Here is a 25,324-nt window from a genome sequence, read left to right as displayed (position 1 = left end):
TGCACACCTAGTTACCAAGAAAGCGTATATAGCGTTTTAATTTCTTTGAATGCAGGACAATTAAGAGCACCGTCGAATAAATGAATGCCTTGCTCACGGGCATAGGTGCAGCGGCCGGGGATCGAACCCCGGTCTTCATAATGTTAAGAAAAAAAATTAAAGAATATCTTTCACAAGACGCAAATGATAATATTACACGGTTAATTTAGCCTGTGGCAATACTAACCATGGTTTTTTTTTCTCTTCTCTGCCAGATATTATTACTTATTTTAGTTTGATTAAAGTTTTTTTTCTATTCTTTCTTTTTCTTTTCTCTCTTCCTTTTATTCTCCTCTTCGTGCTGTTATTGTTGTTGCTGTTTTTCTTCTCCTTATTCCTTTTCTTCCTCCTTCTCCTCCTTCTTGAAATTCTTCTTCCCCTCCTCCTCTTTCTTCTTCAATCTATTCCTCCAGTCCCTTTTCTTCTTCTTCTTTTCTTCTTGTTCTTTTTCTTCTTCTTGTTTTTCTTCTTCTTCCTTTTCTCCTTCTTCTTCTTCTTATTTTCTTATTCTTTGTGTACACTCTTAAAACAAATCAGTCAAATTGACTAGACCAGTATAGTCAGCTGGGTGCAACTGATATGGCAATCACTGATAGGCACATTTCTGACATGTATTCTAGTCAGAAATAACTCTGTTCCAGTAAAATACGACTAGAAAATAATCAAATATGACTAGATTGACAGCTGCACCCAGCTGACCCTATATTAACTAGTCATTTTTGACTGATTTGTTTTTCAAGTGTATATATCATCTCTATAACTTATTTATTGCTAATAGTAAATCCTGACTTTTCTTTGTTTTCTTTGTGTAAATGGTACAATTTCTATACAGTCATGTCAAAGACCCCACGGAAAATAAGCTTTAGTGGGTCATCCTGAGCAAGCAGTGGCGAAGCTAGGATTTTTTTCCTGGGGGGGGGGGCACTGGGGGGGGGGCACCATTTTTTCCGTTGTGTGTGTATGTGTCACAAGGGCGGATCCGACTTTCGCCAATAGGGGACGGGGCCCGAAATTATCTTCACCTATATTTCCCCCGATCAGTCACTTCTTAGTTTTATTCTTATAAAACAACATAAACATGAAATAATCTCATAAGCCTTATAAAAAGTGCGAGCGCAAAGCGCGAGCGATTTTTTTTTTTTTTTACTTTCATGTATTTTGTCCTGAAAATATTCTGGGCAATGTTATGTGTGATCCTTAACAAGATTCGTATGTAACTAGATGGTTACTGCGAACTCCAAGCGCGAGCAGAAATTTTTATTAACTGTTCTAGCATTATCGAAAAGGGACCTGTTAAGGACTGCTTACAGTTACCCACAAAGACGGTATATATTTTAATAATGCGAGCGCGAAACGCGAGCAAATTTTTTTGACATTCCGACCTAAAAAATTGTCATCTTTTTCTAAGCACTTTTTGTATTAATAAATGGGATAGGTATGTAACTTAACAATTGATGCGAGCGCGAAGCGCGAGAGGAAGAAAATTGAGATTTTAGACCTAAAAGCGGGACACTCTATTTATATTTTGTAAATCATAGATAGGATATAGTTAATTATTGGGTATCATTAATAATGCGATCGTGAAGCGTGAGCAGACAATTATTGATATTCTGATGTGAAACTGGGAAACTGGATAATTTAAGTACATTTAATATAATACATTTGTTTAATGGAACATTATGGAATACACGTAGACAATAGGAACTTGGCAAATCAAACAATTTGACCAAGCAGCGTGAGCTTAAAAATGCTGATATGTAGACTATAAAAGGGACATTTTACAGCTAGAGCGCTTAAATTTGTTAATGAAAAAAAATTGATGAAAGCTCGATGTCTGAGCTAAAATATATTTTGTATATTGACTTCAAAACTTGCTCCATATCAGCCTATTGAGCAAGATATGAATCTCATCAAACAGGCAGTTCTGGCGCGAAGCGCAAGCAAAAGTATTATATAGTAACATGAAAGATTTGGGTTTTTTGCAAGTCTTCCTCCTCTTATTTTCCTCTTCTTTTTTTTCTTCTGTCTTTCTTCTTCTTTTCCTTTTTTCTTTTCTCCTTTCTCCCTTTTTCTTTCTTTTTGCTCTGCCATTTTTTTTTCAGGGGGGCACCTGGGGGGGGGGGCACACCAAATCTCAGGGGGGGGCACGTGCCCCCCCCCCCCCCCGTAGCTACGCCACTGTGTGCAAGCCTGTTGTTTTTAATACTATTGTTTATTATGTTATGGTGGCTTGCCAAATAAAATCAAAATCAATCAATCGATAAAATCCACCTCTATGTAAAGTCGCGAACTATTAATACTGATAGTTTTGAAACCAAAACTCAGAGTCTGTAGTGTAGATTTTTTCTAACAAGCTAGTGCACACCTATAGTTACCAAGGTAACTACGTTACCTACCTAACGTAGAACGTTCTTGCTCACGGGCATAGGTGCCGCGGCCAGGGATCGAACCAAATAAAATCAAAATCAATCAATCAACCAACCAACCCACCCACCCACCCACCCACCCATCCATTTTTTTTTTTTTTTTTTTAACAAGTGCACACCAAGTTACCAATAATGCATATAGCATTTCCATTTATTTGAAAGCAGGATAAAAGAGCATTGTACATTAAATACTTTGCTCACGGGGATAGGTGCCGCGGCCGGGGATCGAACCCCAGATTTTCTATGTATAGCCAGGCGCCTTAGACCACTCGGCAACGGCACCTCCATCCATCCACCCATCCATCCACCCACCGTGAAACCAATGTCAAGCGAACCCCTGAGCTGATTGTCCACTCGGCCAGCGCGCGCCACGCACGGAACTCTGCCAAAAAAAAATTGAAGAGCGCCATCAACGTTAGAAACAACAAAATGGCGAGCTACTTGAGATTTTTGCAGCCCAAGAATTTGTTATTCTACAGCCGTCTTTCGTCAGGTCTGCAAGTAAGTATCGTTAGAATAGTAGATGATATTACTGGGTGTCTTTAAATTTAGACATAAACTTGATTGTAGGATGCCTTTTGAGAATATTCCCAATCTAATACCCCTTTCATACTGCGCTTTTCCCCGGCGAACTTCGCTCAACATTAACCATGTTATTGTTAACCCAGGGAGCTCCCAGGGGCAGGGCTAGCTCAGCCTTACCTCGGGCGATGTTCGTGCAGGCTCCACTCCACTTCACTACCGCTACACTCCACCTACCCGAACATCGGGACAGTGAACTAGATCGGATATTCCGAGTCATAAAAGGTGGGATGGCAATCATGGTTATCGTAAAAATTAAAGAAAAAAAATATAGGGATTATACTTATAGTAGGGATAGCACACAAAAATTAAAACTAGCTAATATCCATTCAAAATCCATTCTGTCTTATAGAGCTTTGTGAGAGCTTTATTTTGATACCAACTTCATGTAAATTGACCAATGTTTGGTAAAGTTATGGTCGATTTAAGTTATCGGAAAAAGGGTAAAAACCTGCCGGAAATCATCAAAATCGCCCTAAAAAGGCAAAAAATGCGTTTTTGGGCAAATTCAAGTATCTGTCACATGAAAAATATGATTATATAGTGTCTAAAAACAATTAAACATAGCTATAGCACTTGTGTTCTACACAGTCTGCAAAAACGGGATCACATGAGTAAGTTACTGCTGAATTATAGTCGTCAGAGTGGGACCTATTAATTCAAAATCACCCATCCGCAACCACAGAAAAACCTTCAAAATATGCAAATGAGAGCTAATTAATATGCGTAAATGCAATATCTCCAGTTATATTAGGTTTCACGCAATGAAACTTGGCAAGATGTTTTCTTGCACTAAGACCTTTAATTTTCACCACTTTTGTACAATCTTATTTGACAAATATGCAAATTAGCTCATTTATTATGCAAATTAGCTAATTTATGCATAATTATTAATACATAATTCATCAAAGATTCATCGGCAACAATCAAACCATCCTACAAATTGTCTCTTTCATATGGGTTATACAAGGTTGATAAACTTTATGATTTCACAACACTTATCTTTTACCTATACAGTGCTGAAAATGAGTTTAAGAACAGCACTGGACAGATAACCTTAATGAAAGAGGATATTATTATTAACATGCCAAAGACAGCACATATCTGTTCTTGGCAGTTCTGAAATTGAATGATCAGTTGCTGCACAAGTCAATCCAGGCTGGTATTTGAGTTTTCTTTCAAGTATCACAATAATATTACAGATGCTGTTTCATTAGATATTTTAATATATTCCCAATTTTAGCATAATAAATTGAATTTTTAATAACATTGATGTTTAATACATTTCTATGAATTCTGACTTCAAACAATTTAACAAAAAATAACTGTAATCTTCATCCCATTTCAAGTAGGTCATGACAAGGACAATGAGCAACAGCCAAGGGAATCAAATCGAGAAAGGGGAAACTGCAGCCAGACACAAATGAGCGGACAACCTGATGAGAAGGGATAAGAGGGCATTCAAGGCATAGTAAAAGCCATTGGACAGTCTGCATAAGATATTCTACCTCATTCATTGAACTTGAGTTTTTTTTTAGCACAACAATAATATAACAGATGCTGTTTCATTAGAATTTTCCAAAATCTGCCTGGTAGATTTTTGATTGCAGGTTTGTATAAAGTGTAAGAGTAAAAAATTAATTGGTGGACTGGTACAAAATTTTGAAAGACATTCATATTATATGTACCACAAACTAGTGTCTCAATATTCACAGCAATGGTATAAAGAAATTCTGAGAATGAGAAATAATTATTAGCTTATAATAATTTTTAAAGCCCATTTGAAAGTATAATTTGTTTCTTTTGTAATTATGTCTCTTTGAGGCCCCCACCCCCTCCCCCTCCCCCCTAAAAAAAAATTAATTAATAAAGGAAAAGAATTGGTTATGGGCACAATTGAGACAAAATAATTCAGTAAATATGACCAAACAATTAATTAAAAGTGACAAATTTGACTTTCAAGTCTAATTTCTTGAATTGCCTGACATCACACAACTATTGATTTGAAAAACGTACGAGGAAAATGAAAACAGTCGTTCCAGAGGGAGGGAGAGAGGCAATGGAATATCCATACCTTAAACTGCGCATGCGCAGAAAAGAAAAATTCGGTCGGCGAATGTGGCCGGTCGACTGGAGAAATGGCTGTGCAATTTTGCGCGCACTCCCTCTGCACAATCACGGCAAAATTGTTCATTAGATATTTGAAAAAGATCGACATTTTTCACATTTCATGTCACAATCACAACCATTTCACATCATTTCATAATAAAAATCCAATCAATCGGGTATTAAGAATACGTAATCGGCACAAATCTACTCACCAGGACATTTCCGTTCGTGTACAAGAGAGTGAATTTCATCGGCAGTCCATCCGGTGAGTTGGAGTATTCGTGTATGTTCTGCGCTGAAGTCAGCGGATGCCATGATTGAAGTCAAGCGCGTAGTATGTGAACCAAAATTTGGTTTGCTCAATTCAAAGCCATTTCCTTGCTAGTTACACTCATTTTCAGGACAAAATAATATCATCCCTAAAAAATGTAACTCCTAACCTTTACAACAAGTACTTCACTCTTCGGAAATACACTTGAATACCGGAGATATGAAGAATCCAAGCCACACGGTAAAATCGCCTGCGGTGTGACCATAAATTGGTTTCCACGGAAGCAGAATACAGGGTCATGATCGGAAAGGTCACGATATCCTTATATGGAAATTTCATGCACATATTTAGAGTGTAACATGTGAGGATCGTTGATTTTTCTGAGGGGATGTTTTTAGTCATTTTCAGGGCGTTTTCAAAAATACGCGAAGTTAAGCGCCACGCGTCATTTCCCCCCAAATACCGGCGGTGTGCTTGGAGTTAAATATTGATTAGAAATATGAATTCTTCATGAAAAAAGGTGAGAAGCGAGACAGAGCATATTGACAATACAATAAAAATGGAGGTAAAGAAATTAAAACTATATACTTATTTTTAAACTCACAGGAATGTTTTAAAAAGTAACAAAAATTATGTTCACGCAGGAATGGATGAATTTAGCATTTCAAGCAGACTGTGTGCGCATACGCTGTGCTATGCCTACTTATAGGCCTAGCCTAGGCTTAGGCCTAAAGAGGGATATGATTATGAATGACTTAATAATAATATCTTACTTTACACCCGTATTTCACTCCGTGTCCATCCTCCGGTTATCCTCAAAATTTGTGATTTTGGGCCAGTATCTTTTTCCTCAGACGTATTATTCACGGCCGATTTCAAAACATCGCATGCGATCGCGATCGATCAGCGACCGATTGCATGCGATGTTTTGAAATCGGACAGAACAAGGTAAGGCTGACATGGCATGGATTTGATCGCATAGATTCGTAATTCCGAAGCTTCGTTATTCCGAAGGTTCGGATATTCCGAAGGTTCGTATTTTCGAAGGTTCGTAATTCCGAAGGTTCGTTAGTCCGAAAACGAAATGAGGTTCGTAATTCCGAAGGTTCGTTAGTCCGAAAACGAAATGAGGTTCGTAATTCCGAAGGTTCGTTAATCCGAAAAAGAAATGAGGTTCGTAATTCCGAAGGTTCGTTAGTCCGAAAACTAAATGATTAACTAACCTTATTTCATGTACGGACTAACGAACCTTCGGAACAACGAACCTTATTTCGTTTTCGGATTAACGAACCTTCGGAACATCAAACCTTATTTTGTTTTCGGATTATCGAACCTTCGGAATAACGAACCTTCGGAATAACGCCACAAATGTTCGGATTAACGAACCCTATTACGTTTTCGGATTGACAAACATCGAGGTATAGGCAATTTACGTGTTTCGGAATTACGAACCTTCGGAATAAAGAACCTTCGGAATTACGAACCTTCGGAATTAGAAAGTGTAACCGGATTTGATAGATGTCTAATTTACATGTGTTTGCATTTATTTCATTGCAGAATTCCCTTCGACATCATTCATCATGCTTGTACTTTACACAAGAGAACAGACAGCCATTGCCTACTATCTGTGGGCAGTCCAGCTCAAGACTATTAAAGAAGGCTAGTCAATCGATGTCATGGTCTAGGAATGGACCGAGTTTCTCAAAAGCTGTCAGGCAAATATCAACATCATCGGGTAAGCAGAGATCCAGCTTTTTATTTGATATTCTGATATATCCTGTAATAATTTTGCAAGGATTGCATGTTTGTAATATCCATAGCTTGTATTTGAGTTTTATGATTATTGTGTTTAACCCGTTAAACCCTATGCCTGAGATTACTCGGGCTGGGTTTATGGAAAGTATGGAAATTAAATTGTGTTCCATTGGTCAATTATCATCTTGTTATACAGTGCCCTGTACATGTGCTTTCATTTATGTCAGTCTTAGCTACACAGACTCCTAGCTTAATTGCTTTGAGCTTTATTTGTATGTAGGTTGAAACTTTCTTTAAAAAAATTGGCTGTTTGATTCTATTATCATATGATGTATATAAACTATTGTACAAATTAACTCAAATTACTCAATCATTTGCAATTGCTGTTTTACTCTATCATTTACTAGTAAAGGCACATTGGAAAATATTTATATATATATTTTTTTAAACATTTGTTGATTATTAGCATTAGTAAATAGGTTTTAAGACTTTGAATGATTGTATTAATGTTTTTTTTAAATAAACAATTGTAAGTAGATAAGGTCAGACATTGATGTACGGTGTACCATTGCCTTTCAATCTGCAGGACGATGTGGCGAGGTCGTTCAGTTTAAGCTTTCGGATATTGGCGAAGGCATCATGGAAGTAGTGGTTAAAGAATGGTAAGTGATATCATACCTATAGACACTCATTATTCATTCGATTCAATCTAAACGTTGTTTAAAGTTTACAAGCATATTAAGTTATGGTTACTGAGATTAAATTTAGCAAGAAACAGCCCCATTGTGATTTGGGATTTTTTTTTTCATTTTAATGCACCTCAGAAGTATTGTTTACACTCCAAAAATTTTGAGTCACCTAAATGAAAGAAATTAACTCTTCACTGCTAATCACATGCACTGCATACAAAAATGCATGTATAGGACTACACACACATATCAAGCCCAAATATTTACAGCTATTTCAAAATGTTTCAATGTTAGGGAAAGACTTATCATTTTACAGTAATACTCTGTTTAACAACATGAAAAGAACTTGAAAATATGCAGTGATTGTCTTCATGTTTTGCGAAACAGGAGATTTTCTTTTAAAACTTCATAGTTCTTGGGAGCGTTTCATGAAAGGACTTGTCAGAAGTTCTATTCGACAAGTCCTGGGGGCCGTTTCATAAAGCTGTTCGTAAGTAGTGACTTTAAGAACGACGGGTGATCCTTTCTTGTGGTAAATGATGTTCACCATTATTTGTTCATTGGCGATTATGTAGTGCGTGAGAAAGGTTCACCAGTCGTCCCAAAGTCACTCTTAACTTACAAACAGCTTTATGAAACACCCACCAGGAAGTGTTTAAAAAAGAGTCAAGTGTGCCGTATGGGGCGTTGCAAGAAACTTGCGATCTATAGCAAGTCTACTTTCAGTCTCTATTATTGATCGTAAGTTTTGAAATTAAAAAAGAAATTGCGATTTATTTGTAATCTGCTTCTTGAAACAAGCAGTGTAATCTGACTTGGTACAGTTAAGATTGATTTATCAATTGCAAAATTTCAACAGAATATTTACAATTGATTGCAAATATTTTCTTGCAACACCCTGTTAGAGTCACACTTGAATTCATAGTTGCGTGCGGTATATATAAACCCATCATCTCATTCCAATCATTCTCAGAGGATGCATACTTACTGTAGCCATCAATGAGGTTACACTTTAGATACCATGTGTGCGTTATCATTTAAGCATGACTTCAAATCACACTTAAAGGGAAAGTTCACCATGACGAAAAGTTTATTGTAAAAATAGCAGAAGATATAATAAAAAATATTGACGAAGGTTTGAGGAAATTCCATCAAAGAATAAAAAAGTTATTAAAATTTTAATTAATTGTATTGTGACGTCATATGCGAGCAGATTTCCTACATATTGTATGGTAAAAAATCAGTGAAATATCATTTTCTCAGAAAATTGAAAATGGTTTTATTGTACCTTCAGAATATCAATACACACCTGATTTCACACCCGCTCCTAAAACGAAAATTAAAAATACATCATCACGAACCATTAAAAAATGAAATTTATGCATTTTATATTACATAACAACATATGGAGCAGCTGCTGGTTTATGAAACTTGAAATTATAATAACTTTCATAATCTTAATGGATTTTCCTCAAACCTTCACCAATATTTTTTATCATTTTTGTTCTCATATTTTTACAATAAACTTTTTGTCAGGGTGAACTTCCCCTTTAACTCTTTGTGAAACCCTCACCCCCTGGAATTGATCTTTCAACCTATACATGTAGGTATGTCTCAGAGGGAGACACGGTGGCTCAGTTCGACAGCATATGTGAAGTGCAGAGTGACAAAGCCTCGGTGACCATCACCAGCCGGTTTGACGGGGTGGTCAAGAAACTTCATTACGAGCTCGAGGAGACGGCTAACGTTGGCATGCCCTTGGTCGACATTGAAGTAGCTGGAGGTAAGAATATAATAATAATATGCTTTATTCAAATAGTTCTTTAATGTTTCTTAGTGCCGGACACTATTACCCTGACTTGAGCATGGCTACGCTGACCAGGGCCCCGTCTTCCAAAGAGTTACAATTGATCTGATCAATCTCAACTGTATGGAAATCCATCAATGTCATGAATTTTTCTACAGGATATTTGCACAATGTCCTTTGTAAACAAAGAGAAGCACACTGAATTGTTCAGAAAACGATGCATCATATCTAGATTATATTTGAACAAACAAATTTTATATGTTGGCGTTGCTGGCTTTCCATAGTTGTGATTGATCAGATCAATCATAACTCTTTGTAAGACGGGCCCTGGTTCTTGAGCATTCAAGAAATTCCTACCTTCCTACCATAAACCCATTTACTACACTCGTGTAGTGAGTGGAAAATGTAGATTAATGTCATGTCAAAACTTCATAAGATGGTTTTCAAGTATCAGAAAATAAATGATTGTAATTTTTTGGTCAATTATCTTTTTTTTTTACCCAAAAATTAAGAATTTTGAATTTTCAAGATGATTTTTAAGTATAAGTTCCTATGTCAGAAAACTCTTACATTGTATAAAGGGTATTGAAGCTATTAAAGGTCAATGGTCATTTGTTGTTCATTGTTAGAAAATAGAATTTTGAGGTGCAATAGAAGGATTAGTATGGAATGGGTTTTTTTTAAATTCCCTGATGTTGGCAGGTCAACTTTAAGCAAACACCAAGGGCCCATTTCATAAAACTTGAAAACTTGTTACAATAACAAATTTGCAATAACAGTTTAAAGCTACTGAAATCATTCAATTTGATTGGCTGATAGTATACTTGTAAAAATCACCTATTTGTTATTATAACAAGTCTTTGTGAAATGGGACCCAATTCTAAACTACATTATAAACAGCATTTCCCAATCTCTCTCCCCTATCATGCGAATGCGCAACCAGGGGCCCATTTCATAAAGAGTTGCTATCATAGCAAGTTGCTATCATAGCAACTCTGGTAGAATAGCAGCTTTTACTTGCTATGCTAGCAACTTGCTATGCTAGCAACTTTGCATTTCATAAAAGCACATTCGCTGGAAAGTCAGCTTGACTTTCCAGCTATTTATTTGAATAGTCATGTACGAGGCTGATTAGGGGGAAATCCCCTTTCTCTCCAGTTTTTTGTTTTCAATTCAAGTCATAAGTTTTAATAGAAAGCACTGGCGGATCCAGGGGGGGGGGGGCACAGCCGGCCCGTGCCCCCCCCCCCCACCTTTGAGAAACAAAATTAGAAGAAGAAAAATTGAAAGAGAATATTATTAGTTTTTTGCTTATTAATTTTTTCGGGAGCGAAATTATTATTTAGCAGCTGCAAACAGGGTCTGCAGCATAAGACTAGCAGTTGAAGCAGAGTGATGGCTCTATGGCGATAGTTTGCAATTCTAGAAGAGAGTAAGAAGAAAATATCTATTTGTCACAGGTTGGCAAAGCATTGTTTCTCCATTCTGTAAGTTTTCAGAGAATTGATTTCATTTAGCCCTATGCCAGGGAAAAAATTATTTTAAAAAGGGGGAAAATTTATTATTATTGCCGGTCGAAATTTCACCTTCAACAAATTTTCTACCGTACAAGTTTAATCCCAGTCCCACACTTGACTATTTGTGTCGGTAATGCAAGGTTGTATCAACAACAAGGCAGGCGGCGGCCCAATGCTGGTGCAGTGCTGTATGATCACCCTGAAGCAAGTAAATTTGTAGGCTCTAATTATGCATGAAACATCGAAAATGACCTTAAAAGATTATTTTTGTTCAAAATGGAAATGATTTTTAAGTTATCGGTTTCAACGGTAAATAACCATTCAGTAAATGGATTCAACAATGCCATGGCCACAACTTTTTTTTTTTGAGAAAGTCAGAAACAGAAAAAAAAAGCAATCATTTTTTTATCGCATACATTCGTAATTCCGAAGCTTCATTATTCCGAAGGTTCGTTAGTCCGAGAACGAAGTGAGGTTCGTAATTCCGAAGGTTCGTTAATCCGAAAACGAAATGGGGTTAGGGTTAGTTTTCGTTCGTTTTCGGACTAACGAACCTTATTTCGTTTTCGGATTAACGAACCTTCGGAACAACGAACCTTATTTCGTTTTCGGATTAACGAACCTTCGGAACATCAAACCTTATTTCGTTTTCGGATTGTCGAACCTTCGGAATAACGCCACAAATGTTCGGATTAACGAACTCTTTTACGTTTTCAGATTAACGAACATCGAGGTATAGGCAATTTACGTGTTTCGGAATTACGGACCTTCGGAATTACGAAGTGTAACCTTTTTTATGGCCTAGGGCTTTTTTTAATTTAGGCCTTGCATTAAACACTTCCACATAATAGATCTACCTTCCTCTATTTTTTCCCACAAGAAAAAAAATCCTCTCAATTTTTTTTTTTTTAAGTCTGTCTATAACTTGCCTCCCTTTTTTTCCCTTTGCCTGCCCTGGGAAAGACTGAAAAATTTGCTGTTTCGGAGGAATTTTTAGAATTTTTTTTTTGGGGGGGTAGGTAGAACAAATAAAAAGAAACAGCATTTCTACTAGAAAGCATTACATTAATATTTTCTTTATTAGCATTATCACAGACGTTGCTCTAAATATCTGTTCTCTTGTAAGAGCCCTTTGGGCATGCCTGAGCACAACGTACACCATTCTTAACAATGAAAAACCCTTTACAGTGTCAACTTGACGCTCCCCCATGACCAGCGTCAAATATTTAACCCTATTTGACGCTCCAGTAACCATACTTGTCGCTCCAGTAAAAAGTTGACGCTCCTACTGGAGCGTCAACTTTTTATGAAATGCGCTGCAGCGTCAAATATTTAATTTGACGCTGCAGGTGAAAATTTGACGCTGTTTTGGGACTTGACGCTGACGCTGTACCTTTATGAAATAGGCCCCAGGAGGGTGTTTCACAAAAGTATGACTTAAGAGTCACACTTAAATGCCTAGTTGTGTGCGGTTTAAAAGGCATGACTACATTTGGTCAGATCATACCAAGAGGACGCATACTACTGCGTATTAATCAATAAGATTGCACATTGCATATCATATACGCATCAGCATTTAAATGCAACCCTAAGTCATACTTAATCTTTGTGAAACACCCCCCAGAACTTTATGTTATCTTTGATTATATGATATGTAAAATGTAGGTGCATCCGCAAGTCAAGAGGAGGATGTGTCGGGAGAATCGTCAAGTGATTCAGATAGTGATGGAGAAAGGGAAGCGGTGTCCGCTACCAGAGGCAAAGCTAGAACTCTCAGTACTCCGGCCGTCAAACGTCTTGCCATGGAACATAATGTAAGAAATACATGATGAATTTTTTCTATTATTTTAAATTCAAGCGCATTGATGTTAAAGGAGGTCATCTGCGATGGTCCATTGTTTGCTTTGTTGGTTGGACATAGTCGATTAAAAAAATTAAGATAATATTGTTGATGGAATCATTTAGACAGTTATGCTTGCTGCATTGAATAGCATTTTGATATGTTAACTTTAAAAGAATCAATGAATAAATAAATAAATGGATTGATTAATTGATGAATTGATCAATTAATAAATGGATGTATAAATAAATGATTAAATCAATTAATTAATAAATTAACCTGTATGTATATTCTTTCCTAAGACATTTGTGTAAATCTGAATTGAAATATAACTATAAGACGAGTGACACAGTGTTCATATTACTGTTCTCAGATATCATTAAGTGATGTACAAGGCACAGGTAAAGATGGTCGAGTACTCAAAGAAGATATGCTGCGTCATATAGAACAATTGGAATCGGGAGTTCCTCAGTGGAAACCAGGTTTGTTTTTGTTGTCCTTCCTGCATAACAGAAAGTAAATATGTGATTAATTAGATACTTATTCCTCTTCCATATCAGTAAATTTCCATTTAAATTTGAAATTAATTTTACACCATATACACATAGATACTGTTTAAAACCTGTCTAAGATTTTGGTAAAGTTTAAAAAATGGAAATTATATTGGAGTATGACTTAAAGTGATCATTTCACTTTGTTCTGATTTAAAAAATTATCATCTTGGTTCTTGAAAATGGGCTAAACATTAGGCTTATAGTGTAAAAATACCATCTCAAAAGTTTCAAAGTATTATATCTACAGGATCAATTTAAAACATTGGAGATGTAAACCAAAGTTTCAAAATAATTGGGAGTTGGTTTCAATGACTATGTGTATAGAGCGAATCTGTGCAACACAACACATTAACTCTAGATGAACACAGCATGACCTACATACAGTGTGTACAAGGTATACACTGAATGTACAGTGCAGCTAATAGCGTGTGTATAGGAGATACACACAGCAGAAGGCAGTCAACATAGCCAACTGACTTTTTGAATTGGAGAAAACTGGTCATAAGCTGAGCCTGTCTACTAGACGGTTCTCAAAATCAAGCTAATAAATTGCTACTTGTATCTAAATTACAGTTTTTCATCCTATATTGAAGTCTGTTTCAGGGTTTTTGAGGACAAATACAGGCACTCATACACATGTTTCGTCTCAGTTTGAGAATTTTTTAAATCAACTGCTCACAAAGTTAAACGATCCCTTTAACGATCCAATGTTCCAAAAGTATAACAACTTCATTTTTATTTTTAAATCCATTGACTTTTTAATTGAATTGTAACTTTAAGGGTATTTAGCACTCTTTCGTAGTAATTTGCATCATTTGGACTAGTGATTGCATATAAAAAACTTTATCAACAAAGATTTTATCTTGAAAGTGTCTCCCATTTCATTTGAGAGGAGTGGTTTTATACGTAAAAAATGCGATGCAGTTCATTTCTTTTTTGATGGGATCCCGACTGAAATCAATTTGAATATGATATTGTAAAATAAACCTCAGAATGGCTGACAGGGTAGGCTAGTCAATTAACTGAATCAATGCTGAATCCTTCATTAAAACAATATATATATTTTCTTTGTTGCTCTAGTTGCTGAGGAACTTGCACCTCCACCACCACAAGCCTTCCAGCCAACGCCCAAAGCCCCACCCCCGGTTCCAACTCCTGCCACGCCCACCCCCGTACCTCAGCGAATCCCTGTCCGGGCCGTGGCCGGCCAGGACCGGACAGAACCCATCAAGGGCATCCGAAAGGCAATGGTCAAGGCTATGGTCAAATCTAATGCCATTCCTCACTTTGGGTACAAGGATGAAGTGGACGTGACCGAGTTGGTCGCTCTGAAGTCCGACTTCAAGGCAGCCGCCGCAGCCAGGGGTATTCAGTTCTCTTTCATGCCAGTATTCATTAAGGTCAGTAAATCTTTGATTTTCAGAGATAACAGAGTTGTGGGGAAAGATGGGAAATTGTAATGTTAGCAATTGATATCTATTCATGACATTCCAGAAATATGTTATGTTTAAAAAATTGTTAAAGGTTACCTTAAATGCAGCCTGTCTAAAAGAAAAGTAATGACATTTCTAAAGATTTTTTATACGCCCGTCTTAGACGGGGCGTATTATGGTATCACGCTCGGTGTCCGTCTGTCCGTCCGTTAACTTTTCCTTGTAAACGCGATAACTTCAGTTTAACTTAACCTAGGCTCATATAATTTGGTGTGTATGATTCTAGCATGGATATAGGAAGCCTATTGATTTTGAGGTCAAAAGGTCAAAGGCCAAGGTCACAGTGACATGTTGCCATCTTATCCTTCTGCAGTCATTGTAAACGTGATAACTTCATTTTAACTTAACCTAGGCTCATATAATTTGGTGTGTATGATACTAGCATGGATCCCAGATAGCCTTTTGATTTTGAGGGCAAAAGGTCAAGGTCACGCTGATATGTTTTCATCTTACCCTTCTGAAGTCCTTGTAAACACGATAACTTCAGTTTAACTTAACCTAGGCTCATATAATTTGGTGTGTGTGATACTGGCATGGATCCCAGGAAGCCTATCGATTTTGAGGTCAAAGGTCAAGGTCACAGTGACATGTTGCCATCTTATCCTTCTGCAGTCCTTGTAAACAAGATTACTTCAGTTTAACTTAACCTAGGCTCATATAATTTGGTGTGTATTATACTGGCATGGATCCCAGGAAGCCTATCGATTTTGAGGTCAAAAGGTCAAAGGTCACAGTAACATGTTTTCATCTTACTCTTCTGAAGTCCTTGTATACGGGATAACTATAGTTGAACTTAACCTAGGCTCATATAATTTGGTGTGTATGATACTAGCATAGATCGTAGCAATTCTATTGATTTTGAGGTCAGAAGGTCAAAGGTGAAGTCGCCACCTTCCACTTTTCTTGCTTGACCGATAACTCCATTTTCCACGTTACAGACGGGCGTATTATGTGCTCGCCTTAGTGACACTCTTGTTTTAGTGTGGATTTGAATATGGCATCAAAACCCAGCAATTAACCTGTTATTTGTAAATCAAGCTGCATATGGATAGACAAAGTGAAGTGGCCAAAAACGGGAGCATGAGAAGAAAATTGGAGAAAAATATCTGTATGTTGCATTCAGAGAAAGAGAGAGGATGTATAAGAATCTCATGTGTTTATTGTACGTATTTTCTGTATTAACCTGAATTTTTCTGTATATTTTATATACTTCCTGTAAATTTTCTTCAATTTTATTAAGCAAAATATTTTATATATATGTATCCTCTCTACAGGCAGCATCGATGGCCCTTTCCTTCTACCCGGAGATAAACATGAGTGTAGATGAAAAATGTGAAAATATAACATTCAAGGTGAGAAGGTTGTGGTTCTGAGGTACACCTGGGGCTCGTTGCACAACACTTTTGCCATTAAAAAATTAAGATTGTTTTTGCCAGAGTTTTTTAATGTGTAATTTTCAATGGCATAATTTTGTTTGCTAGAGTTTTTTTATGGCAAAAGTTTTATGCAACAGGCCCCAAGTGGCAGGTCATGTTACCATGGGCTCTGGAATCATTAGCAATTTTACAATCCTTCAATTATGTTGACATTTTGAGTTGCCAATTTGGTTTTGGTGGCGAAGTCTGTGACTTTTGAGTATAAATCCTCCTCTTGTTCGGTTACAGGGTGAATTGCACTAACAAGGTCAGAAAATCAACAAAATTTACAAACCAAACAGTGAAATCTTTCAAAGTGTGGGTAAATCATCAAATTGGCAATCAATGGTCGCGATGTCATGACAATATTAACTACATGTTTGTCATTGATTGTGTCACAGGGTTACTCTGCATATGCTCCTGTTACGAGAATTGCTTCTTTCTGTATACTCTGAAGATATTGATATTTAGGTATTGATATTGTGTTTGGTTCAGAAAATATATGTCAAGATAGAGAATTGGATTAGCCTCAACTCTTGATGTTAGTTTTAGTTTGAATTTAAGTCTCGATTTTCAATGTCACTTTTCTATTTCAATCATCACTCTAGCAAATGATTGTGAGAAAAAAGGAATATTTTCTCATGTGACTACACCTATCAGATAAACTTTTTCAGTAAATTATTGACATAAGTTTTAATACCTTTCGGTAAGTAGTCAATAACCACCACAAAATGAAGTCTTGAAAACTAGACTCCATGTTAAATTCTAAAAATGTTGTTACAATTTGATCCGGGATACCTGTACATCTAGTCTGATGTGGCAATTCAGTTTCCTGTCGCAATATCAAATTGATCTCCAGCTCTGCCATATGAGCTAAACAGGATCCATTTTTTTGCACACGAAACCAATCTCAGAGCTAGTTTAGTTAGTTGTTAAGATTTAGTTCAATGATTTAAAATATCACTGTTAGCAAGTATACGTGAATACATTACCCAACTACATAAGTAGTATTCACCTGAAATGTAAATTACATCTAACCAAGTTTTTCACCCTTTATGACAATTTAATCAATCCAATAATTGTCTTTTCATGATATTTCCCAATTTGCAAATTTCAGTGAACTCATATAATGCCTTTCATGTTATTTAAATACTCTGTTATGAATTCTTGTGTAAGATATATTATGTTTATTGTCATGTTCCAAATGTAGATTGCATTGTTCATGTTAAATTTACACAACTTGTTGTCTATCATTTTGCACGGCATGTAAGCAAGAGGAATTTCCAATTATGGACAATAAATAAATACTTATACTTATACTTTTTACTATTGATGCTAATAATTATACCCTCGCTCTCCTTCTCCATCTAGGCTGCCCATAACATTGGCTTTGCCATGGATTCACCTCAGGGTCTAATAGTACCCAACGTAAAGAACGTCCAAGCCTTGACGCTCCTGGAAGTAGCCCAGGAACTCAACAGGCTCATGGCTCTTGGAGTCCAAGGCAAACTGGGACAAGGTGATCTCACCGGGGGCACGTTCACACTCTCAAATATAGGCACAGTAAGAGCATAGTCTACTAACTTTCAGTGATGTAGGGAGTATTTCATACGTGCATGATCAGTCATTCTCATTAGTGCTTGTTATAAAGTGAAGTCCTTGGATCTTATTAGACATCACAAGGAAATGTTCACTCTCTCTAATATAGGCACAGTAAGACCTAAACTTTTTCAGTTGATCAAGAGCACATTTTAGAATTTTTACGAGTGTGTTTTCGGTACTTTTTATTAACAACTGTAATAAACTACAGCGATCCTTCATCTGATTGGACCTCATGTAACATACAGACAACTAATATGAAATTGCCTCCAGGCATTATGTTACATAGGTTATGTAGATTCGAATCAGTGATAGGTCAATATGCCATCACGTGATCATAGCCGCAATGATCCCATTTGTTATATTCTAGGTTTTGACGTCACTTCAGTTAATATAACTGCGTTGTATTGCAAATGCGGCATTATATGCACTGAGGTGACGTCACTCGCTGCTTACAAGTTGCGTAATCAGGTAGTTTACTTGATGTACACGTTTGTGTTTACGCGTCGATTGCCATGAAGAACGCGCTTGAAGTATTTTTCCAACTTTGTTCTATTATGACGTAGATATATCAGAGCTGCAGCAAGAATTTTGGGTCAATCATAAAGTCAGAGTGATGAATGCAGTGTCTGATGGCGAATCTACATGGACTATATAATATAACAGATATCGCCTTGTCTATCTTTTTAATAAATAATATTTCAACTCCCCTCGGAAGCTATATTTTTCCCTCAGGAGAATATTTTCCCTCGGCGCTGTGCGCTTCGGGAAAATATTTTGGGGAAAAATATAACTCCGTCGGGGAAATGAAATGTTATATTCAAACTCTCGGTAGGCAATATCTGTATAATATCCTATACTACGACATGAATAATATGTTTTCTAACAGGAGAGGGATATAATTTATGGAACTGCATCAAAACATTATCTTGCAAGATGGAGCAGTAATCTCATACTAACACCTGTCTTTAAAAAAAAAAATCCTACAAAAGTATATATTATACATATGTTTATTAATTGGTAGAGTAAAATAAAAAATCAATAATCTGCCAAATTATTCCCAATAACTTATGGAATATTCTTGACCTTGATTATTTTTTTGTCATTTAGATTGGTGGAACATACGCAGACCCTGTTATATTTGCACCTGAAGTAGCTATCGGAGCAATAGGAAGAATACAAGTAAGTTGTAGAATTGTCACTAAATAATGACTTTACCGATGAATGATAGCTTGAAAATAAGCTGGGTTAATAAATAAACTTATCAAACTTTTATAAGGGTACTGTGCAAATCCCACTGAAGCAAAACAAATAATATTTTTACACCGACTAGATTCAATAATCTTTACTAAGCACTTGTCAATAATTACAAGGTTGCGTCAATCATAGAGACTCTATAGCCCCTCATGTCAATTGGTTTCTGAATCCAAAGTTACAAAATGACAAAAGAAAGACCAATGAAAATGAGATGGGATTAAACATACTTCCCAGTTCATAACACATGTTCTTCACAGGCATGTTTAAGTGATTGGCTCAATAAAAAAAGAATCTCCATTCATCTTACCAGATACCCATTATATTTTGGTTGAAGCGTTTTTTAGTGTGAATAAGTGCCTTGCAACATGGTGCTAGGTCGTGGTTGGATTCGAACTTGTGACCCACTCACTGATTACAAGGCGCAAGACAGAACTGCTACTCCACGATGCTTCCCTAAATCTGGGGGTGATTTATTAACTGTGACAAAAGTCATGCTTAATGCCAACTTGCACATAATATGTAACTCGCAATATTGTTGATTACTTTGCGTGCAACAGTGAATTGATTTGTGACTTTATGGCTCTGTGGTAGAGCGCCCGCCTCATGAACGGGAGGTCGTGGGTTAAATCCCCGACCAAGTCATACCAAAGCCTCATGAAAAGGGACCTTCTGCCTTCTTGCTAGGCGCTCGGCATTTAGATTGGAGAAGGGTAATAATAACATGTTATGTTATGCAGGGCCCGCTGGAAGAACAGCTTACAGCTGGAGTGGCTACCCTGGGTAAATAAGAGTTATTATTATTATTTTACATTTAAATCTTTGTGAAACTCCCGCTGGCACTGTGCTCATTGGTCTCTTTCCCTCTGCTTTCCTAGGTACTGCCAAGGTTTGATGAAGACGGTGATCTGATCAAAGCCCACATCATGAAGGTCAGTTGGTCAGCGGATCACCGGGTCTTGGATGGCGCCACCATCGCTAGGTTCTCTAACCAGTGGAAATCGTACTTAGAACAACCTGCAACCATGCTCATGGACTTGAAATAGATCTATCAAAAATGCTGCTGAAATGTTGTGACAGTTCTAACATGGATATCCTACATGTAGTTCACCACTGCAGCATGATGCCATTTTCTATTCATCATTTCCCCCTCAGCGGATGGTGACGGCGACTATTCACTCAGGCAATGAATGAATGAACGATTGAATTTGTCTGCTAGATGTTGGTTTGGGTTCATGCTTAAGACTGAAATGTTTTACGATTGATCCTGTATTCAGTGTAAAGTGGTTTGTAAGAGCGTCTGCACTTTGTGTCACGTGGAGTCCCCAAAGATGCGTATGGTTCCCTATTTGCAGTAGGCCTATTTCGTTCCGATTTTTCCTCACCAAACTGTATGATACAAAAATACTGTTTTTCAAATAGTGTATTACAACACATACATGTATATGAAAATACTGTATTTTCACCCCAAAATATCATATTCAGCCCTTAGAATACATCAATAGTGTTTACAAGATTCCCTTAGTTTGTTGCTTTCAAGACTATAGAGGGCAGTTATTAAAAGGGGCTATATAAATGTTGATAAAACATTAGATATCTAAGGTATCTCAACAAACTTCGAGCTATGTGAAGCCCACAATTGTAGTGGGAATCCTCGTCAGTCTTTCCACTTACAATGATCCCACTTCTGGATCGACCAAAGTCACCAAACAATCGTGACTGGTGTAGCCGGAGTGAAATTGTGCACGTAGTGAAGCCATGGACGTGTCTTGTTACGGTACCTTAATGAGGAATTATGTCAACATGTTGCTAATAGTTCATATCAGATGGTCTGGTTTTTTGTTTTATTTTGGGACAAGAATTGTATGGCATGATAAACTTGGTTTTATGTAATGGGTAAAATTTTGGGAAAAACTTTATAAAGGGCTTGGGTCATTTTAATAGCTGCAAAGGAAACTACCTGTCTGAATAAAATTTGGTGAATATACAAGCTGTTAGCAAATTTAGCTCTCACTAAATCCTCCTGTTAAATATTCTGACAATGGCAAGTACCCATTTACATGGAGTGTCCAACGAGACAAAAACCAAAGGAAAAAAATTGTGACATTATGTTTTGAGCATGTCCACTTCTCTCTACTGTTGTCTTAAGATCGCACAGTGAAGCATCGCCTTTAAAGATCTTAGGGTGGATTGCTTGGCTATACATTAAGCGAATCCATCTGCTCTGTCTCCTAACGATCACTCAGTACTCTATACAAAAAAATGAAATAAAATGGAAAATAGGGAAATAAATTGGTTGTGGCTGAATCTTCATTCTTTACTTTTTTTTTCTAATCGGGGTTTGTGGCTTTACTTTTTTTTTTCATTGGTCTAACCAATCTTTTCAATCACCTACTGATTTGACTCTTTTTGTATTGTTTATTTTCATTTCAATCATGGAATGTTACTGGTAGGTGTTGTGAAAGTATATCAAATCAATTGCACGAATTCTAAACACTGAATGAGAATAATCAGACGATCTCCTTGTCTCGTGTACCAGGCACTATTTCATAAAACTCACTTTCAGTCATAAAAGGTATGAGCTGTTATAAGCTCAACCCATGACATTTTATCGGCTGAGAGACAAATTTGTTATCAAAATTTAGCATTTGTTATTGATAACATGCTTTATGAAACTGGGCACGGGCGAGTTCCCATTGCTGATGTGTGCCGTTGTATATAGAAATACAGACTTATTTTTGGATCGTATTGTTTTACAAATTATCGTCATCCAGTACATGTGTATGATCATATCCCAGAGGCGCAATGTATTTCTGTATTTATTTTATGTATAGTTTTTAATGTCATCTGTTAATTTGCATTTTATGGTGACTCTAATGAGACCCTTTAGAAATGAAAATTGATACACTTATAAGGGGGTGTTGCAAGAAAATATTTGCGATCAATTGCAAATATTCTGTTGCAATTTTACAATTGATAAATCAACGTTAGTTATAGCAAATCAGATTAAACTCCTTGTTTCATGGAGCAGATTAGCAATCACTAATTTACAATTAATTGCAAGACATAGGATTGATTTAGGAACCAAAAATAGACTTGCAATTGGTCGCAAGTTTCTTGCAACACCCCATTAGATTATATCAATGGAAAGTATACAATGTAAACAATAATTCATGGAATTGCCCATTGAACTTGCTATTGGCTTATTTATATCATGCCAAATGAAGTATTAAATGAGCAGTGATGGCATGGATCAACAGACAGGTGCCCGAAGTATGAACCACAAGAGCCAGGGTTCAAATCTCACTGGGGCAGTAGTGTTCCTTGGTATGACATCAATCTACATTTTCCAATTTTCCACTCTCCACCCAGGTGTAAACATAGGTAAATTACAATCAGTTTTCTGAAGTATTACACTGGGACCCGTTTTATAATAACTAACTGCCCTTTCACACGGTAAAAAAAAAAATCCTCATTTGAATGATGATTCCAGTGAACAATAAGGCTATTGACAAATTTTTAGCATGTGTGAAACCAAACTAGAATCACGAACGCTAATCACAATCACGAATTCAAATTCTACTCCGGAGGTAAATTCCAGTTAAGTTTCAATCAAATTACGGTACGAATTTTCCGTGTGAAAGGTCCGATGATTCTAAAGACAAATTGCAATCATCATTACAATGATGATTCATGATTTACGTGTGAAAAGGCCCTAAGAGTAACAATTATGGTAACTGCAATAATGGTTACTATTGAAATCTTTGAGTGGCAGCTGAACCGTTACAATGGTATTTAGCATAGTTGCTAGTTCTTTATGAAGCTGGCCCCTAAATCTCCTGCACTGACAGCAAAGAAACGTTTTTAGTCGGGCACTATCCAACATCAGATCCTACAAAGCATTTCATGAGCCCAATTGTCTGGGGACAATAGTGACTCTATTATGCTTGTGCATGGAGCCATGCATTTCTTTGTCATAGTTGATGCTGGATAGGCTAGAGTTAGTGCTAACAGAGGCCCTGATTCAACCGATAATGTGGCAGCGATGCCTAATGTTACAACAATGCATGACTTACACATTGAAATTAATGTTTTGACTTCACAATCCGAAAGATGTTACTTGGCTCACTGTTAGGCTAACAACATTTCTGTGCGGTCGGCACTGGTTGTTCACCGAGGGGAATTGACTCCTCTTCACTTGCGTTTTGGAGCACGAGGTTCCAGTAGCAATTGTGCAATAGTAAAATGAGAAATACACATCATCTCTGTGCATCTTTGTATTCAAAGTTCATTTAGCTTTCCATTGGCAGAAAATTCTTATCACATTGGGTCTTTGGTTACACTTCGTAATTCCGAAGGTTCGTAATTTCGAAACACGTAAATTGCCTATACCTCGATGTTCGTTTATCCGAAAACGTAAATGGGTTCGTTAATCCGAACATTTGTGGCGTTTTTCCGAAGGTTCGTTAATCCGAAAACGAAATAAGGTTCATTGTTCCGAAGGTTCGTTAGTCCGAAAACGAAATAAGGTTCGTTAATCATTTCGTTTTCGGACTAACGAACCTTCGGAATTACGAACCTCATTTCGTTTTCGGATTAACGAACCTTCGGAATTACGAACCTCACTTCGTTTTCGGATTAACGAACCTTCGGAATTACGAACCTCACTTCGTTTTCGGACTAACGAACCTTCGGAAATACGAACCTTCGGAATAACGAACCTTCGGAATATCCGAACCTTCGGAATAACGAAGCTTCGGAGTTACGAATGTATGCGGGGTCTTTAATGGCCAAATAATGCAATGAAGTGCTGCATTTTTGCGTTATTTCCTGTCAATGTACGAATGATAACAATGCCTCATTGTCACCGATGATCAATTAAATATATTCTATAAGAATGATTAGGACATTTGACTGTCAGAATATTGAGGAGGGGGAGAGTTCTTGTTTATCTTGGGGATAGAATGAATATTGGTTGCGGGTGTAAGATTACTATCAAGAAAGTCTGGATGTTCTTTCGAAAAACTTGTTATGAAAACATGAACGTACATGTACAAGCTACTGTTATAAGCTATTAAAATGGTGCAATTCGATTGGTTGAAAGCTAATAATGGATTTACAAAATAAAAACATGTTATGGATACTAGTAAAAGGTTTTACATGTATGACAACAGGAGCAGAGTCCGGTTTAAAGAAGCTCATTGCCATTAACAAATCTTACAATTCTGCAATGAATTTCTCATTAACCAATCAAATGCATGCATTTCAGGAGCTTTTAACAGTTACCATTACTTATTATAACAAGTTTTATGAAATCGAACCCAGATTAAGATGAAATTTAATGATATGTAACTTCCAAATGTTTATGACGAGATTGAATTATGCGATTAAAATGCAATATCTCTATAAAACCACAATTTGAACAGCAATGATGTATTGAGGTGGATGGTTCCTGTGTTGGGAAGAAGCACGAGATTGTTCAGATCATGTGATCCGGTATTGTGGTGAGAGAGATGTCATTGACATAAAAACTAAATGGTATGAAACAGAAAAATGAAAGAAATATATAAATTCGCATTCACAGTGAAAATTGGCATGTCTGTGTTACTTGTTTAGATATGGAAATTATCGGTAACACTATTCTGATCATAAGCAACATAAAATTGATTATTTTATTTTATTGAGAAAATTATGCAGTCATGAAGTTTGGCTTGAAATACATTGTTGATTTGTACACAAATCACATTTTCTAAAAGCAATTTGAGGTCTGCCATGCACCTATGAAATGTGCAGATTTGATCTAAAAAGATGGGCAATCGCTTGTGGCAATAACGTAGGCTAGAAATCTTTGTCAATTTGACTGTTTATTTTCATTTGGTCTAATGCCACTTCGTCCAATTGCCAACTCGTCTACTATCATTTGGTGTACCATCAGTTTGTCAAATTTCCACATGGTCTAATTGCCATTTCATCC

General features: G+C 36.7%; 1 protein-coding gene across 1 annotated transcript; it reads left to right on the top strand.

Annotated features, from left to right (window-relative positions):
- The first annotated feature begins 2,792 nt into the window (after positions 1–2,792).
- Positions 2,793–24,761, top strand: LOC129271335 (lipoamide acyltransferase component of branched-chain alpha-keto acid dehydrogenase complex, mitochondrial-like). Its single transcript, XM_064106506.1, has 11 exons — positions 2,793–2,966; positions 6,985–7,162; positions 7,769–7,844; positions 9,479–9,654; positions 12,861–13,009; positions 13,409–13,517; positions 14,670–14,989; positions 16,357–16,434; positions 17,869–18,060; positions 19,207–19,278; positions 20,229–24,761. Exons 1-11 carry the CDS (start codon positions 2,895–2,897, stop codon positions 20,394–20,396), a joined length of 1,590 nt encoding a protein of 529 aa, XP_063962576.1. The 5' UTR covers positions 2,793–2,894; the 3' UTR covers positions 20,397–24,761.
- Positions 24,762–25,324: the final 563 nt, after the last annotated feature.

This window comes from Lytechinus pictus, chromosome 11, assembly GCF_037042905.1.
Source record: "Lytechinus pictus isolate F3 Inbred chromosome 11, Lp3.0, whole genome shotgun sequence".
In the NCBI taxonomy this organism is placed as follows: domain Eukaryota; kingdom Metazoa; phylum Echinodermata; class Echinoidea; order Temnopleuroida; family Toxopneustidae; genus Lytechinus; species Lytechinus pictus.
This window is presented reverse-complemented; position numbering and strand designations above follow the sequence as displayed.